The sequence below is a fragment of the Salmo trutta genome, chromosome 38 (genome assembly GCF_901001165.1).
Source record: "Salmo trutta chromosome 38, fSalTru1.1, whole genome shotgun sequence".
Classification (NCBI taxonomy): Eukaryota; Metazoa; Chordata; class Actinopteri; order Salmoniformes; family Salmonidae; genus Salmo; species Salmo trutta.
In genome coordinates this window covers 31,651,556-31,669,396 of record NC_042994.1, presented here as the reverse complement: position 1 = coordinate 31,669,396, position 17,841 = coordinate 31,651,556, and the positions used below count along the sequence as shown (strand labels likewise).

The following is a 17,841-nucleotide window of genomic DNA, read 5'->3' as shown; positions in this document are numbered from 1 at the left end:
AGGAAGAAGAATGAGACCTTTCTGTCAGTGGAGTGTGGAATCATTCAGTGCTGGTTTGCGCACGTGACCGAGTGCACGCCCTTCGTTGTTTTTCCTTTCTATTGAAGACGCTATTGTCCGGTTGAAATATTATTGATTATTTAGACAATTGACAACCTGAGGATTAATTATAAACATTGTCTGACGTGTCGACGAACTTTACCAGTACTATTAGGATGTATTCGTCTGCATGTTTTGACCGCCTTTGAGCCAGTGGATTACTGTACAAAACGAGCCAACAAAACAGAGTTTTTGGAATATAAAGAGGGACTTTATCGAACAAAACAAACATTTATTGTGTAGCTGGGACTCTTGTGACCATATGAAGATCTTCAAAGGTAAGAGATTAATTGTATCGCTATTTCTGACTTTCGTAATTCCTTTACTTGGTTGTAAAATGTTTGTATGCTTTTGTAAGTGGGGAGCTGTCCTCAGATAATCAGATGGTATGCTTTCGCCGTAAAGCCTTTTTGAAATCTGACAAAGCGGCTGGATTGTCAAGAAGTTAATCTTTAAGCCGATGTATAACACTTGTATTTTTTATGAATGTTTATTATGACTATTTCTGTATTTTGAATTTGGCGCTCTGCAATTTCACCGGATGTTGTCGAGGTGGGTCGCTAGCGGAACGCCTGCGCCAGAAAGGTTAAGACTCCATAATGTTTCATCATTAGACGCTACAGGCCTCCTTTAAAACTCCATAATGTTTCATCATTAGATGCTACAGTCCTCCTTTAAGACTCCAAAATGTTTTCATCATTAGACGCTACAGTCCTCCTTTAAAACTCCATAATGTTTCATCATTAGATGCTTCAGTCCTCCTTTAAGACTCCAAAATGTTTTCATCATTAGACGCTACAGTCCTCCTTTAAAACTCCATAATGTTTCATCATTAGATGCTACAGTCCTCCTTTAAGACTCCATAATGTTTTCATGTGTGTGTCTGGTAGTGCTACTCTATCTATTCTACTCTTTTCCTTTCAGCAGGTTAATACCTGCCTGGCGCCCCAACAAAATCTCTATCTTTACCCCCCTCTAATAATACAGCCATTTAGGACTAACTAACTTATTCCTTGCCACCCATTCTGAAATTAACTTGCTGTCATTTCAGTCACTGTGGTAGCTTATGTGTATAGTGTGGAGTTATCCGCATACATAGACACACTGGCTTTACTCAAAGCCAGTGGCATGTCATTAGTAAAGATTTAAAAAAGTAAAAGGTGCCTAGGCAGCTGCCCTGGGGAATTCCTGATTCTACCTAGATTTTGTTGGACAGACTTGCATTAAAGATCACCATCTGTGTTCTGTTAGACAGGTAACTCTTTATCCACAACACAAGTTTTTCCAGCAGCAGACGATGATCAATAATGTCAAAAGCCACACTGAAGTCTAACAAAACAGCCCCCCCCAATCTTTTTATCATCAATTTCTCTCAGCCAATCAGTTATTTGTGTAAGTGCTGAAAATCTCTATTTGTTTACTTGTAAAACAAGTTAAAAAAACTATCTGATCAAAAGGATTGGTAACAGGCTGATTGGTCTGCTAGTTCAGCCAGTAAAGGGGGCTTTACTATTCTTAGGTAGCGGAATGACTTTTGCCTCCTTCCAGGCCTGAGGGCACACACTTTCTAGTAGGCTTAAATAGAAGATAAGGCAAATAGGAGTGGCACTATTATCCTCAATCATTTTCCATCCATGTTGTCAGACCCCGGTGACTTGTCATTGTTGAAAGACAACAATAATTGTTTCACCTTTTCCACACTTACTTCACAGATTCAAAATTACAATGCTTGTCTTTCATAATTTTGTTAGATATACTTGGATGTGTAGTGTCAGTGTTTGTTGCTGGCATGTCATACCTAAGTTTGCTAATCTTGCCAATGAAAAAATAATTCAAGTAGTTGGCAATATCAGTGGGTTTTGTGATGAATGAGCCATCTGATTCAATGAATGATGGAGCAGAGTTTGCCTTTTTGCCCAAAATGTAATTGAAGATGCTTCACAGCTTTTTACAATCATTCTTTGTCATTTATCTTGGTTTCAAAGTGTAGTTCGTTCTTTTTATTCAGTTTAGTCACATGATTTCTCAATTTGCAATACGTTTGCCAATCAGTTGTACAGCCAAACCCATTTGCCATCTCTTTTGCCTCCTCCCTCTACACCATAACATTTTTCAAATCCTCATCAATCAACGTGGATTTAACAGTTATTACAGTCATTTTCTTAACGGGTGCATGCATATTTAATAACTGGGACAAGCAATTTCATAAATGTGTCAAAGGCAGCGTCTGGTTGTCCGTCATTACACACCACAGACCAACAAATATTATTTACATCAATAACATAGGAATCACTACAACTTATTGTATGACCTCTTTTACACAATATTAGGCCCAGCCTTTGGAACTTTGGTTTTCCTAGATATGGCTACTATATTGTGATCCCTACATCTGATCGATTTGGATAACGCTTTAAAACATATTTCTGCAGCATTAGTAAAGATATGATCAAAACAATGATGATTTCATTCCTGTACTGTTTGTAACTACCCTGGTAGGTTGATTGATGACCTGAACCAGGTTGCCGGCACTGGTTACAGCATGAAGCTTTCACTTGAGTGGGGAGCCTGATCACAGCTTTCCTCCAGTATTAGTTAATTAATAAACACAGGCCAAATTGAACTGTCTGGAGTTTTGTTTGCCTGTTCTAGAGTCTGGTAAAGATAGGGGGGTTGAGTGGGACAGGCAATGTAATATCCATAACGTTTTAAGGAAAGGTTTTTGTAAAACATTCACCTTACATCAGATCATCTTGAAACTTTCTCTCTAAATCTAACTTTCATCAAGGTTTTAATACGGTCTATTGGTTTCTCTCTTTTCATTGGCAGAATCATTTTTCAGTGTTATGATATTCATAACATCCATATCCACCAGTCTATCTTCATGTCAACTAACAGAACTCTGCTGGTTGTCCTGGTAACAGAAACCAGTGTGCAGATCTATTGTATTTGTTCAAACTAAACTACAGCACTTACTTTGATGTGTCAAATCTGATCCTTTCTTCTCTTCTCCTCCTCTCACAGTTCCACTCAGCCACGTTGTTTTCCTGCAGTCCACCAGCAGCACAGACAACCTCTTCATACCCAGCAGTAAGGTGCTACCGGGAGAGGCATGACACGGGGACTTCGGGAGGGAGGAAGGGCTAGCGTTGTCCTGGTAACCATAAAGAGGGGACACAGACACATATCATTATGGATGCTGATGCCACTGTTGTCATAAAGTGCTTTACAGAAACCCAGCCCAGACCCTGATAGAGCAAGCTGTATGCTAGACCAGACCAAGCTGTACCATCTGGTGTTCTGATCTGGAGAGACTCTTCTCTTCCTCGTCAGCATCAGGATGTTGTTGAGGCTCCCCAGAGGATCCACAATAGTCATGTCTCTCTCCTGTGTGAATGAGAACATCAAACAGATAGTAAACGTATGATCTACTATTGCAATCATAGGGTCTTACAAGAGGCATTAATGTCTAAAAAGGACCTAAATTGGCCTCTTAATTATGTGTTTATGATGCAAATGTAAAACGGTCCTTCACCGAATGGGTGCCTTTTGCGTCCATTTGATATTTTGCGTCCATTTGATATTTTAAGTATAAATTATGCTCCAATACTGAATTTTAAAAGCCTGTTATATTAGATGAGGTGAACTTTAATATAGACCACATGGAGAATTCAATAAATCTCATTTAAAAGTCCCCCAAAAATATGTACCAATGGCAGATTGCCCCTTAAACAATTCCTACAGTACTGAACGACATATTCAAGTGTAGAACTCTTAAGTAATGCCCCTTTAAAACCACACATTAGTTCAACAACTGCATAGTTTGTGTACATGTTTTTAAGACAATACTAACTGGTGGTAATCGGAACTTCAGTCTCCTCCTCCTTTTTCACTCCCAAAACGTCTTCTTCCTCTTTTATTGAGATAGCCTCCTCTTCCTCTTTTACTCCAAAAGGTTCTTCCTCTTCTTTCAATGTTACGGCATCTTCCTCCTTTTTGATTCTGAAAGCTTCTACCTCCTTTACTACCCTGACAACCTCTTTCCCATCCTCCTCTTCTTCTTTCAATGTGATAGCCTCCTCTTCCTCCTTTTTCATTCTGAAAGCTTCTTCCTCTCCTTTCACCAGAGCTTCTTTCTCCGTCTAGTTTAGTGAGCTCATGCCCCCTGGGCGATTAGCCTAGTGCTGTATAAATTTAACATATTTTCTAATTTAAGAATCAAATTACGTTTAAACGAACTCGTAGATACGTAAACAGAGTTATGTACTTAATATTAATAAACACAAGATTGGTCTAAAGAGCTTCAATGTTTCGGTGTTATGCTCACTAGTAAACCACCGCGTTGGTTGAATCAGTTGACTTTTGTCGCTGTTGAAGAAGCCACCAGTTCCGTCCACTAGATTATACGTCACGCAAGAAGCATTACCTGAAAGACTCACATCGCCGTCTGCTGACTGGAGTGGGCAACACAGATTGGAACAAAAATAAAGCAATGTCATAAGAAGTCATTTAAAAACAACCAGATGTTATGTTTCTCTTCCTTCTTACAGCCAATACTTTACTCCAGGGCTGACCTGCCCATTAGGCAGGATTAGGTGACAGATTGAAGAGGCATATTCAGAGATAAATTGACCAAGGCTCATCGCTAACAACACATAATAACACCTCACATAATGCTGCCCAAAAACAATTAAAACTTCTCCCACCCAGTGGCATATGGGCTATTTATGTGAGTGTTGGTGTTGCCACATGAAGCAGTGCCCACTTTGCATAAGGCAACATGGACAGTTACGGCTCTACCTGTGTAGAGCACATGACCCTTTACCCTTCCAGTCTCTAAAGTGCCCGTTTGGGTGGTGGTATAATTTGTATTCATTTTTGTCATAGTTATTCTGAACCCACAGCCTGCAAGTCGTCATTATCTACACCCAAAAAATGAAAATGTGTTAGATTTTTTTTCAAATATTCTCAGACTTCAAAAGTGGTCTCTTGATGTGGTTTAAGTATTGTTGTGGACTTAGAACATCCAATGTTGTTGTTTTTCTATTAACAGTGTGATTTTGAAAGGGAAAAACAGGGACAAATCAGAAACCTGGAATCACTAAACGTAGAAAACAGAATAATAAATAAATAAACGGAATTAGGTAAGAAAAATTCAAATTTGATAGAGATGTTATATATAGATAGAGATGTTATAGGGCCCTAAATATTCTTTACATTTTCTCTCATTACTGGATTATCTAGGGATAGTTTAGAGTAACAGCTGTATCCTGAAGTGACCTTTAACCTCCCTGCTCCAATAATGTTTGTATCATGTTTTTGTGCTGCTACCTTTATAGTGTTGCAACCATGTTGTGTTGCTACCATGCTGTGTTGTCATGTTTTGCCACCTAGTTATGTTGTCTTAGGTCTCTCTTGTTGTAATGTGTGTTTTGTCCTTTATATTGTATTTATTTATTTTAATCCCAGGCTCCCGTCCCCGCAGGAGGCATTTTGCCTTTTGGTAGGATGTCATTGTAAATAATAATAAGTTCTTGACTGACTTGCCTAGTTAAATACAGATTAAACAAATAAATATAATCATGGTAGGATACAGTGAAGTCATTTACTGGTCAGGTAGGAAGTAGCAGTGAAGTCCTATTACCAGTCAGGTAGGAAGTAGCAGTGAAGTCCTATTACCAGTCAGATAGGAAGTAGCAGTGAGTCCTATTACCAGTCAGATAGGAAGTAGCAGTGAAGTCCTATTACCAGTCAGATAGGAAGTAGCAGTGAAGTCCTATTACCAGTCAGATAGGAAGTAGCAGTGAAGTCCTATTACCAGTCAGATAGGAAGTAGCAGTGAAGTCCTATTACCAGTCAGATAGGAAGTAGCAGTGAAGTCCTATTACCAGTCAGATAGGAAGTAGCAGTGAAGTCATATTACCAGTCAGATAGGAAGTAGCAGTGAAGTCCTATTACCAGTCAGATAGGAAGTAGCAGTGAAGTCCTATTACCAGTCAGGTAGGAAGTAGCAGTGAAGTCATATTACCAGTCAGATAGGAAGTAGCAGTGAAGTCCTATTACCAGTCAGGTAGGCAGTAACAGTGAAGTCCTATTAACAGTCAGATAGGAAGTAGCCGTGTCAACACTGCCAAGTAGCTGGGATGTCCTCCACTGAGTCCACAGTCCTCTCCACCATAAACACCATCTGTTGTCTGCAGACCTCTAACCACAGATCAAATCAAATTTAATGTTATTGGTCTCATACACATATTTCTCTGATGTTATCGCGGGTGTAGCGAAACAGTACAGTAATATCTAACAATACAAAACAATACATGCAAATCCCCACAATTTATTTTAAGGATTTAGAAATATAGAAATGGTAGAACAAGCCATGTTAGAGTCTGGAATATAAATATACAGTTTGTTTACAATGTATATGATGGTGTGTATAGACATTATGGACCGTATATGAATAGAAAAGGTGCGCACAGCAGTAATTATATAGGATGAGCCTTGAATAGAATACAGGGTGGAGTACTGGGTTGTAGACGGCTAGTAACAGTGACTAAAGTTCAGGGCAGGGTACTGGGCGGAGGCCGGCTAGTGAAGACTATTTAACAGTCTGATGACCTGCAGATAGACCACACATTAAGCACACAATAAGTATTGTGGTGGCAGCATCATGTTATGGGTATGCTTGTCCCCGGGAGAGACTGGGGAATTTGTCAGGATCAAAAGAAATATGAAAGGAGCAAAGCCCAGGTAAAAAGTTAGAGGAAAACCCCCCTCAGTCTTCTGAAAACCGAAAGCTGGGACAGGGTTTTATTTTTCTGAGGGACAATTATACACATTTTTATGCAAAAGACACCAGAATGGCTTTCCAAGAGTTGTTGTTCATAAGTGGTCTGTTCCCAGTCCTGACTTAAATCTGCAAAAAGTTTTTGAGAAAATCAGGTTTAAATATCACTGTCCATCAATGACCATTTTTGTTTTACAAAAACGATGGATATATGTTGTGCTAAGTTGGTAGAACAAACAACAAATTGTTGAACACGTTCTATAAAATGTAATTTAATCCCTTTTTAGATGTAATTTTAAGGCAGCAAATGTATTTCAAAATTCAAAAGGCACATCTGAGCTATCTTTTCTGCAGGTGCATGGTAACAGTTTAATGAAATGAGAAGAAAGAAGAAACCCGCACACTGCTCTTGATAGTATCACTGCTCTTTAAAGCCACACTGTAAGACATGGGTGTCAAACTCATTCCACGGAGGGCCGAGTGTCTTCAGGTTTTTGTTTTTTCCATTAAATTAAGACCTAGACAACCAGGTGAGGGGAGTTCCTTACTAATTAGTGACCTTAATTAATCAATCAAGTACAAGGGTGGAGCAAAACCCTGCAGACACTCGGCCCTCTGTGGAATGAGTTTGACACGTGCTGTAAGATATAAATTATCAGAGTGACCTAAATGTAAACAATATCACTTGATTATCAGAGGGGTGTATTATGACATCAGATAGAACTACTCAGACATTCCAAATATCACTTGATTATCAGAGGGGTGTATTATGACATCAGATAGAACTACTCAGACATTCCAAATATCACTTGATTATCAGAGGGATGTATTATGACATCATATAGAACTACTCAGACATTCCAAATATCACTTGATTATCAGAGGGGTGTACTATGACATCATATAGAACTACTCAGACATTCCAAATATCACTTGATTATCAGAGGGGTGTATTATGACATCATATAGAACTACTCAGACATTCCAAATATCACTTGATTATCAGAGGGGTGTATTATGACATCATATAGAACTACTCAGACATTCCAAATCAGGTTTCATCCATGTCATGAAGGTGGATATTGATCCAACCATTTCAAAAGTAATGACCAGGCTGATGGAAACAGGATATGCCTGAACACTTCTATAAATGCCGACAGACAATTTGTTAGTTTGTTTGAGAAGTTGTTAATTGTCTTTTTGTGTCAGTAAAAATGGAAAAGCGAGAAATGGCTTTTCCATGCGCAAATATTTATATAATAACCATCATATCTTAGTTAACTTGGAGTCACGCAATGACATGTTGAGTGGTCCTCCCACTACGACTTGGGAACCCATGCAGTTTATTAGGCTATAGATTAAATTAGTTATAAACTTCACAGGGTGGTGAAAGTGGAGGTGATGAGATTGATGCTCCGTTCCAATACATTGTGATGGTCTTATTCTGGTGACATGATGGTCGATGCTTGGCTGCCATTTGACAAATAAAATATTTATCTTATCCATAATAATCTCATCATGTAGGTAGCCTACCAGCACTGTGTCTGTGAGCTGATGGCTACAGTGCATTGGACAAGAGCACGTTTTCTATTTCACACAACAGTTTTTAAAACCATCAGTAGAGTTGAAAATGTGATGGAAACCCATTTAACTTGTATTTTTCATACAGTACATGGGAATTTAATAGCGAAAGTAATATTTTCTTGCACTACGTTATCATGCAAAGTATTTTATCTGCAATAAGTCTGTTTGATGGAAAATTCCTATATAGTTTTATGCAGATTTGAGAATATTCACATGAAAATCTGTGGCAAATTGCATGGGAAACTTAGCTACTAAGGTGGATATTGATCCAACACCTGCCGCTTATTCAAACCAGCCCACTGGGCACAGACGTCAGTTCAACATCTAGTTTCTATTTACATTTCTTTGAGTCGTCAACTAAAGTGAATTCAACATGAAATCAACACAAAATGTCACCTGTCATTGGATTTAGGTTGCCAGTTGGGTGAAAAAAAAAAAATACCTGATGTTGATTGCTTTTTACAAATCCAATACATTTCCTACATTGATCTAACATCATCATCACATGGATTTGTTTTATTGAAATTACGTGGAAACAACGTTTATTCAACCAGTGGGAGGCTTGTAAATTCCCCCAATAAAGTCGAACGAGGAACTCTTCATTGAGACAATGATGAAACAGCAATCTGTGGGCGAGTCAGTGAACATTTTCATGTCATTAAATCATCAGTGGGCCAACAATGCAAATGTCAACAATGGAGCAAATGCATCACATCCAAATATCACTTGATTATCTGTAGCGCTGGAGGAATGACACCCAGATACACACACACAGTCAGAGTTTAAAAAATGACCATTTAAACACATGGAATCTGATCTACTCTATATTCAAACGGACATACTCCATATTCAATTAATGTTTCATAATAAAAACATGAAAATATATTTGTGAGTATAATACTTTATACAATTCAATTCCATATGGTATAAACACATTCTCAGTCAACATTATAAGACAATGGGAGCACTGTGTATGTTATCTGATGAATTTAAAGTCAATGTGATGTGAAATATAAATTTACACACTAGGAGAAGTAATTAAGTCAATGTGATGTGAAATATAAATTTACACACTAGGAGAAGTAATTAAGTCAATGTGATGTGAAATATAAATTTACACACTGGGAGAAGTAATTAAGTCAATGTGATGTGAAATGTCAATTTACACACTATAAGTTATTTTTCTCTCCTGTGTGTATTCTCTCATGAGCTATTAGACTTCCTAACATGTTAAAACTCTTTCCAATGGGAGCAGTGGTACATCCCTGTTAGTAAACATTTATCCTTTGCCAAGATAATCCATCCACCTGACAGGTGTGGCATATCAAGAAGCTGATTAAACAGCATGATCATTACACACAGGTGCACCTTGTCCTGGAGACAATGAAAGGCCACTCTAAAATGTGTAGTTTTGTCACACAACAATGCCACAGACGTCTCAGATGGAGCAGGCAATTGGCATGCTGACTGCAGGAATGTCCACTGGAGCGGGTGCCAGGGGATTTTATGTACACCACCATGTGCACCAGTCAAAAGTTTGGACACACCTACTCATTCAAGGGTTTTTCTTTATTTTGACTATTTTCTACATTGTAGAATAATAGTGAAGACATCAAAACTATGAAATAACACATGGAATCATGTAGTAACCAAAAAAAGTGTTAAACAAATCAAAATATATTTTAGATTCTTCAAGATCGCCACCCTTTGCCTTGACGACAGCTTTGCACACTCTTGGCATTCTCTCAACCAGCTTCACCTGGAATGCTTTTCCAACAGTCTTGTAGGAGTTCCAACACATGCTGATAACTTGTTGGGCACTTTTCCTAACCTCTGCGGTCCAATTCATCCCAAACCATCTCAATTGGATTGAGGTCAGGTGATTGTGGAGGCCAGTTCATCTGATGCAGCACTCCATCACTCTCCTTCTTGGTCAAATAGCCCTTACACAGCCTGAAGTTGTGTTGGGTCATTGTCCTGTTGAAAAACAAGTGATAGTCCCACTAAGCCCAAAACAGATGGGATATCGCTGCAGAATGCTGTGATAGCCATGCTGGTTAAGTGTGCCATTAACTCAAAATAAAATCCTTGACAGTGTCAACAGCAAAGCATCCGCACACCACCTCCTCCATGCTTCACAGTGGGAACCACACATGCGGAGATCATCCGTTCACCTACTCCGCATCTCACAAAGACATGGCGGTTGGAATCAAAAATGTGTACTCATCAGACCAAAGGACAGATTTCCACCGGTCTAATGTCCATTGCTAGTGTTTCTTTGCCCAAGCAAGTCTCTTCTTCTTAGTGGTGACCCTTTAGTAGTGGTTTCTTTGCAGCAATAGGACCATGAAGGCCTGATTCACGCAGTCTCCTCTGAACAGTTGATTTTGAGATGTGTCTTACTTGAACTCTGTGAAGGATTTATTTGGGCAGCAATTTCTGAGGCTGGTAACTCTAATGAACTTATCCTCTGCAGCAGAAGTAACTCTGGGTCTTCCTTTCCTGTGGCGGTCCTCATGAGAGCCAGTTTCAACATAGCGCTTGAAGAAACGGATTGATTGACTTCATGTCTTAAAGTAATGATGGACTGTCGTTTCTCTTCGCTTAATTGAGCTGTTCTTGCCCTAATGTTGACTCAATCTTTTACCAAATAGGGCTATCTTCTGTATACCCCCCTACCTTGTCACATCACAACCGATTGGCTCAAACGCATTATGAACGAAAGAAGGACTACTGTCTCACCATGTATTGAGCATTCTCCTGTCCTATGTCCCACTGTTCAGAGGCCTACATCTGTCCTATGTCCTACTGTTCAGAGGCCTACATCTTTCCTATGTCCTACTGTTCAGAGGCCTACATCTGTCCTATGTCCTACTGTTCAACAACCTACATTCTTACCTCCTGTGTGGTTTACCTCATGTCTTCTCAGGTTACCTAACTCCTTAAAACTCTTTTCACACTGGGAGCAGTGGTAAGGCTTCTCCCCTGTGTGTATTCTCTCATGTGTTTTCAGGTTACATAACTGGGCAAAACCTTTTCCACACTGGGAGCAGTGGTACGGCTTCTCCCCTGTGTGTATTCGCTCATGTCTTTTCAGTCCACTTAAGTGGTTACAACCCTTTCCACACTGGGAGCAGTGGTACGGCTTTTCTCCTGTATGTATTGTCTCATGTATTTTCAGGCCCCCTAACCTTGTAAAACTCTTTGCACACTGTGAGCAGTGGTATGGCTTCTCCACTGTGTGTATTCTCTCGTGTTGGATCAGGTGTCCTTTCTGGTTAAAACTCCTCCCTGTGTGTATTCTCTCATGTTTTTTCAGGTATCCTCTCTGGTTATAGCTCTTTCCACACTGGGAGCAGTGGTAAGGCTTCTCCCCTGTGTGTATTCTCTCGTGTTGTTTCAGGTATCCTTTGTGGTTAAAATTCTTTCCACACTGGGCGCAGTGGTACGGCTTTTCTCCTGTATGTATTCTCTCATGTTGTTTCAGGTCCCGTAACTGTTTAAAACCCTTTCCACAGTGGGAGCAGTGGTGTCGTCTTGCTGGTTTGGACGTCTCTGGCACTGGTTCCTCTGAGTCTGGTCTTTCTCCTGTCAAAGACAGAGTGTTTATTTAAATAAAGACCTGAATGAAACCTCCACGTGATAAAACAGCCTTGCTATAAGGGTAAATCCTAATCAGATCTCTCAATAACCTGAGGCCAGTTTTAACAATCTTGGTGTGATTTTAAAACAAATGTTGTAGAGCTTCCTGGTAATTACTGATATGTTAACATTACTTATTTTATTCATTCTGTTTTACTAGTCAGAACACAAAAAACTAAACAGTTCTAGGACATGGAGACAAAGACGTCACTGGATTCCTATCAGCAGGTGGTTCTAAATATATAACCTTCATAGCTGTATGGTTCAGAATGCGACCTACACACTTCCTTAAACATAAAATAAGTAAAGAAGTAATTTTAAGTGGAAATCCAAAACTTGTTTTTGTGTCTAAGACACAAAGCACATCAGTAAAATCTCCCCGTTGTTGAAAGGGTTCGACACATGCTGTTTAAATGGCCCAATTTATTATTTAGACGTTCACAGATTTGCAACATTTTGACTATCACTAATGTCATGACATTTTGGGTAAAGATGTGTGTAGGTCACATTCTGTATCATACAGCTATGGAAGTTATATGTTTAGAACCACCTGCTCGATTGGAATCCAGCGATGTCTGTGTCTTGAGTGTCCTAGAACTGTTTAGTGTTTTGTGTTCTGACTTGTAAAACAGAATGAATAAATGGCACAATTTCTTATTTAGACATTCACAGGTTTTCAACATTTTGACTATCGCTGATGTCATATTTTAGGTAAAGTAAAAAAATAAGGTGAAATATTTTGGCGAGATGTTCCTAAAACTGATAGTAACTATATATAAACTCAGCAAAAAAAGAAACGTCCTCTCACTGTCAACTGCATTTATTTTCAGCAAACTTAACTTCTCTAGGGTAGGGGGCAGTATTTTGACGTCCGGATGAAAGGCGTGCCCAAATTAAACTGCCTGCTACTCAGGCTCAGAAGGTAGGATATGCATATTATTAGTAGATTTGGATAGAAAACACTCTGATTCTAGATTCTAAAACTGTTTGAATGATGTCTGTGAGTATAACAGAACTCATATGGCAGGCAAAAACCTGAGAAGAATCCAACCAGGAAGTGTGGAAATCTGCGGTTTGTCGTTTTTCAAGTGATTGCCTATACAGTATACAGTGACTTAGGGTTCATTTTGCACTTCCTAAGGCTTCCACTAGATGTCAACAGAACGTCTGTAGAACGTCTGTAGAACGTTGTTTCATGCTTCTACTGTGAATATGGAGCGAAGAAGAGGGCCTGGAAGTTGATGAGTGAGAAAATGACATGAGCTCAGTGGCATGCGTTCCCGTGAGAGTTAGCTGTGTTTCTTTTCTTTTCTGAAGACATTGGAATTGTCCGGTTGGAATATTACTGAAGATTTATGTTAAAAACGTCCTAAAGATTGATGCTATACATCGTTTGACATATTTCTACAAACGTAAATAGAACTTTATTTGACTTTTCGTTGTGACATTTTGCGCGCGCTTCCTGCATTTGGAGTAGTGGACTGAATGCGCGAACAAAAAGGAGGTATTTGGACATAAATGATGGACTTTATCGAACAAAAAACATTTATTGTGGACCTGGGATACCTGAGAGTGCATTCTGATGAAGATCATCAAAGGTATGTGAATATTTATAATATTATTTCTGAGTTTTGTTGACTCCACAAAATGGCGGGTTTGGTTTTGTGTCTGAACGCTGTACTCAGATTATTGCAAAGTGTGCTTTCGCTGTAAAGTTTTTTTTAATCTGACACAGCGGTTGCATTAAGGAGAAGTGTATCTATAATTCTTTGCATAACAGTTTAATATTTTATCAACGTTTATGATGAGTATTTCTGTAAATTGATGTGCTCATTCACCGGAAGTTTTGGGAGGCAAAACATTTCTGAAGATTACATGCCAATGTAAAATGGGGTTTTTGGATATAAATATGAACTTTATCGAGCAAAACATTCATGTATTGTGTAACATGAAGTCCTATGAGTGCCATCTGATGAAGACCATCAAAGGTTAGTGATTAATTTTAGCTTTATTTCTGCTTTTTTGTGACACCTCTCCTTGCTTGGAAAATGGCTGTGTGGTTTTTCTTGTATAGATGCTGTCCTAACATAATCTAATGTTATGCTTTCACTGTAAAGCCTTTTTGAAATCGGACAATGTGGTTGGATTAACGAGAAGTGTATCTTTAAAATGGGATATAATAGTATGTTTGAGAAATTTGAATTATGAGATTTCTGTTGTTTTGAATTTGCCGCCCTGCTATTTCACTGGCTGTTGAATAGTGTCCCCCACATACCCCAGAGAAGTTAACATATATTCATACAAATATTTACACAACAAGATTCAACAAGTGAGACATAAACTGAATAAGTTCCACAGACATGTGACTAACAGAAATTGAATAATGTGTCCCTGAACAAAGGGGGGTTCAAAATCAAAAGTAACAGTCAGTATTTGGTGTGGCCACCAGCTGCATTAAGTACTGCAGTGCATCTCCTCCTCATGGACTGCACCAGATTTGCCAGTTCTTGCTGTGAGATGTTACCCCACTCTTCCACCAAGGCACCTGCAAGTTCCCGGACATTTCTGGGGGGAATGGCTTTAGCCCTCACCCTCCAATCAAACAGGACCCAGATGTGCTCAATGGGATTGAGATCCAGGCTCTTTGCCGGCCATGGCAGAACACTGACATTCCTGTCTTGCAGGAGATCATGCACAGAACGAGCAGTATAGCTGGTGGCATTGTCATGCTGGAGGGTCATGTCAGGATGAGCCTGCAGGAAGGGTACCACATGAGGGAGAAGGATGTCTTTCCTGTAACACACAGCGTTGAGATTGCCTACAATCTAACTAGGTAACTCTAATGAACTTATCCTCTGCAGCAGAAGTAACTCCGGGTCTTCCTTTCCTGTGGCGGTCCTCATGAAAGCCAGTTTCACTATAGCACTTGATGGTTTTGCGACTGCACTTGAAGAAACTTTCAAAGTTCTGGATTGTCTTAAAGTAATGATGGACTGTCGCTTATCTTTGCTTATTTGAGCTGTTCTTGCCATAAAATGGACTTGGTCTTTTACCAAATAGGGCTATCTTCTTTATACCCCCCTACCTTGTCAGAACACAACTGATTGGCTCAAACACATTAAGAAATTTGACAAATTAACTTCTAACAAGACACACCTGTTAATTGAAATGCATTCCAGGTGACTACCTCATGAAGCTGGTTGAGAGAATGCCAATAGTGTGCAAAGCTGTCACAAACGCAGACCACGTGTGACCACACCCGCCCAGGACCTCCACATCCAGCGTCTTCACCTATGGGAGACTGAGACCAGCCACCCAGACAGCTGATGAAACGGAGTAGTACTTCTCTCTGTAATAACGCTATTTTGACGGGAAAAACGAATTCTGATTGGCTGGGCCTGGCTCCCCAGTGGGTGGGTCTATGCCCCCCCCCCCCCCCCCCATGGCCACACCCCTGCCCAGTCATGTGAAGTCCATAGATCAGGGCCTAATGAATTTACTTACATTGACTGATTAACTTATATGATCTGTAAAATCATTGAAATTGTTGCATTTATATTTTCTTCAGTCTAAATATAGCCATATTACAAAGTATGAAAAGGTTTGTTCATTCACATGTCATGAATTCACTATGACATCATATTTGTATATGTTTTATTAGACTTTTATTATGTAATAGATCATATGGGTTGAAAAGTGTTTTATTAGAAAAGTATGAAAATCAAATTAAATATTATTTGTCACATGTGCCAACAATGCAGTTAAGAAAAATACCTGTTAAGTAAAAAAAATAGATGTTTAAAAAAATGTAAGAAATAAAAGTAACAGATATTTAAAGAGCAGCAGTAAAATAACAATAGCGAGGCTATATACAGGGGGTACCGGTACAGAGTCAATGTGCCGGGGCACCGGTTAGTCGAGGTAATTAAGGTATTATGCACATGTAGGTAGAGTTAAAGTGACTAAGCATAGATAATAAACAGAGAATAGCAGCAGCGTAAAGAGGGGTGATGGGGGGGCAGTCCCTCTGACACCGCCTGGTATAGAGGTCCTGGGTGGCAGGAAGCTTGGCCCCAGTGATGTACTGGGCCGCACGCACTACACTCTGTAGTGCCTTGCGGTCAGAGGCCAAGCAGTTGCCAAACCAGGCAGTGATGCAACCAGTCAGGATGCTCTCGATGGTGCAGCTGTTGAACCTTTTGAAGATCTGAGGACCCATGCCAAATCTTTTCTGTTTCCTGAGGGGGAATAGGTTTTGTCGTGCCCTCTTCACGACTGTCTTGGTGTGCTTGGACCATGATAGTTTGTTGGTGATGTGAACACCAAGGAACTTGAAGCTCTCAACCTGCTCCACTACAGCCCCGTCGATGAGAATGGGGATGTTCTCAGTCCTCCTTTTCCTGTAGTCCACCATCATCTCCTTTGTCTTGATCACATTGAGGGAAAGGTTGCTGTCCTGGCACCACACAACCAGGTCTCTGACCTCCTCCCTATAGGCTGTCTTTAGGCTGGTGTTGAACGCTGAGCTGTAGTCAAAGAATAGCATTCTCACATTTTTTATTTAACTAGGCAAGTCAGTTAAGAACAAATTCTAATTTACATTGACAGCCTAGGAACAGTGGGTTAACTGCCTTGTTCAGGGGCAGAATGACAGATTTTTACCTTGTCAGCTCGGGGATTCGATCTAGCAACTTTTCGGTTACTGGCCCAATGTTCTAACCACTAGGCTACCTGCTGCCTCTACATAGGTGTTCCTTTTGTCCAGGTGTGAAAGTGCATTGTTGAGTGGAATAGAGATTGCATCATTTGTGGATCTGTTGGGGCGGTATGCAAGTTAGAGTTTCTGGGATAATGGTGTTAATGTGAGCCATTACCAGCCTTTCAAAGCAATTGATGGCTACAGACGTGAGTGCTACGGGACGGTAGTCATTTAGGCAGGTTGCCTTAGTGTTCTTGGGCACAGGGACTATGGTGGTCTGCTTGAAACATGTTGGTATTACAGACTCAGTCAGGGATAGGTTTAAAATGTCAGTGAAGACACTTGCCAGTTGGTGAGCGCATGCTCGGAGTACACGTTCCAGTAATCCGTCTGGCCCAGCGGCCTTGTGAGTGATGAACTGTTTAAAGGTCTCACTCACGTCGACTACGGAGAGCGAGATAACATAGTCGTCCGGAACGGCTGATGGTCTCATGCATGTTTCAGCGTTACTTGCCTCAAAGCGAGCAAAGAAGTAATTTAGCTCGTCTGGTAGGCTCGTGTCACTCGGCAGCTCGCGGCTGTGCTTCCCTTTGTTGGCTGTAATAGTTTGCAAGCCCTGCCACATCCGACGAGCATCGGAGCCGGTGTAGTACGATTCAATCTTAGTCCTGTATTGACGCTTTGCCTGTTTGATGGTTCGTCGGAGGGCACAGCGGGATTTCTTATAAGCTTCCGGGTTCAAGTCCTGCTCCTTGAAAGCGGCAGCTCTAACCTTTTGCCCAGTGTGGATTTTGCTTGAAATCCATGGCTTCTGGTTGGAGTATGTACATACCGTCATTGTGGGGACGATGTCATCGATGCACTTATTGATGAAGCCAGTGACTGGTGTGGTGAACTCCTCAATGCCATCGGAAGAATCCAGGAACATATTCCAGTCTGTACTAGTAAAACAGTCCTGTAGCTTAGCATCTGCTTCATCTGACCACTTTTTTATTGACCGAGTCACTGGAGCTTCCTGTTTTATTTTTGGCTTGTA

At 40.2% G+C, this 17,841-nt stretch overlaps 1 protein-coding gene across 2 annotated transcripts in view; it reads right to left on the bottom strand.

Moving 5' to 3' along the window:
- LOC115177650 (zinc finger protein OZF-like) overlaps positions 1–17,841 on the bottom strand; it is an 84,547-nt gene that overhangs the window by 10,926 nt on the left and 55,780 nt on the right. The window contains exons 1-2 of one of the 2 annotated variants that reach the window (XM_029738588.1): positions 3,386–3,443; positions 3,073–3,250 (exon numbers count right to left, since the gene is read on the bottom strand). The exons of the other annotated variant lie outside the window; for it this stretch is intronic. Coding sequence (XP_029594448.1) covers positions 3,073–3,250; positions 3,386–3,388 — 181 coding nt within the window. The 5' untranslated portion in view covers positions 3,389–3,443. Of the gene's footprint in view, positions 1–3,072; positions 3,251–3,385; positions 3,444–17,841 lie in introns of those variants that run through there. 2 annotated transcript variants of the gene reach the window in all.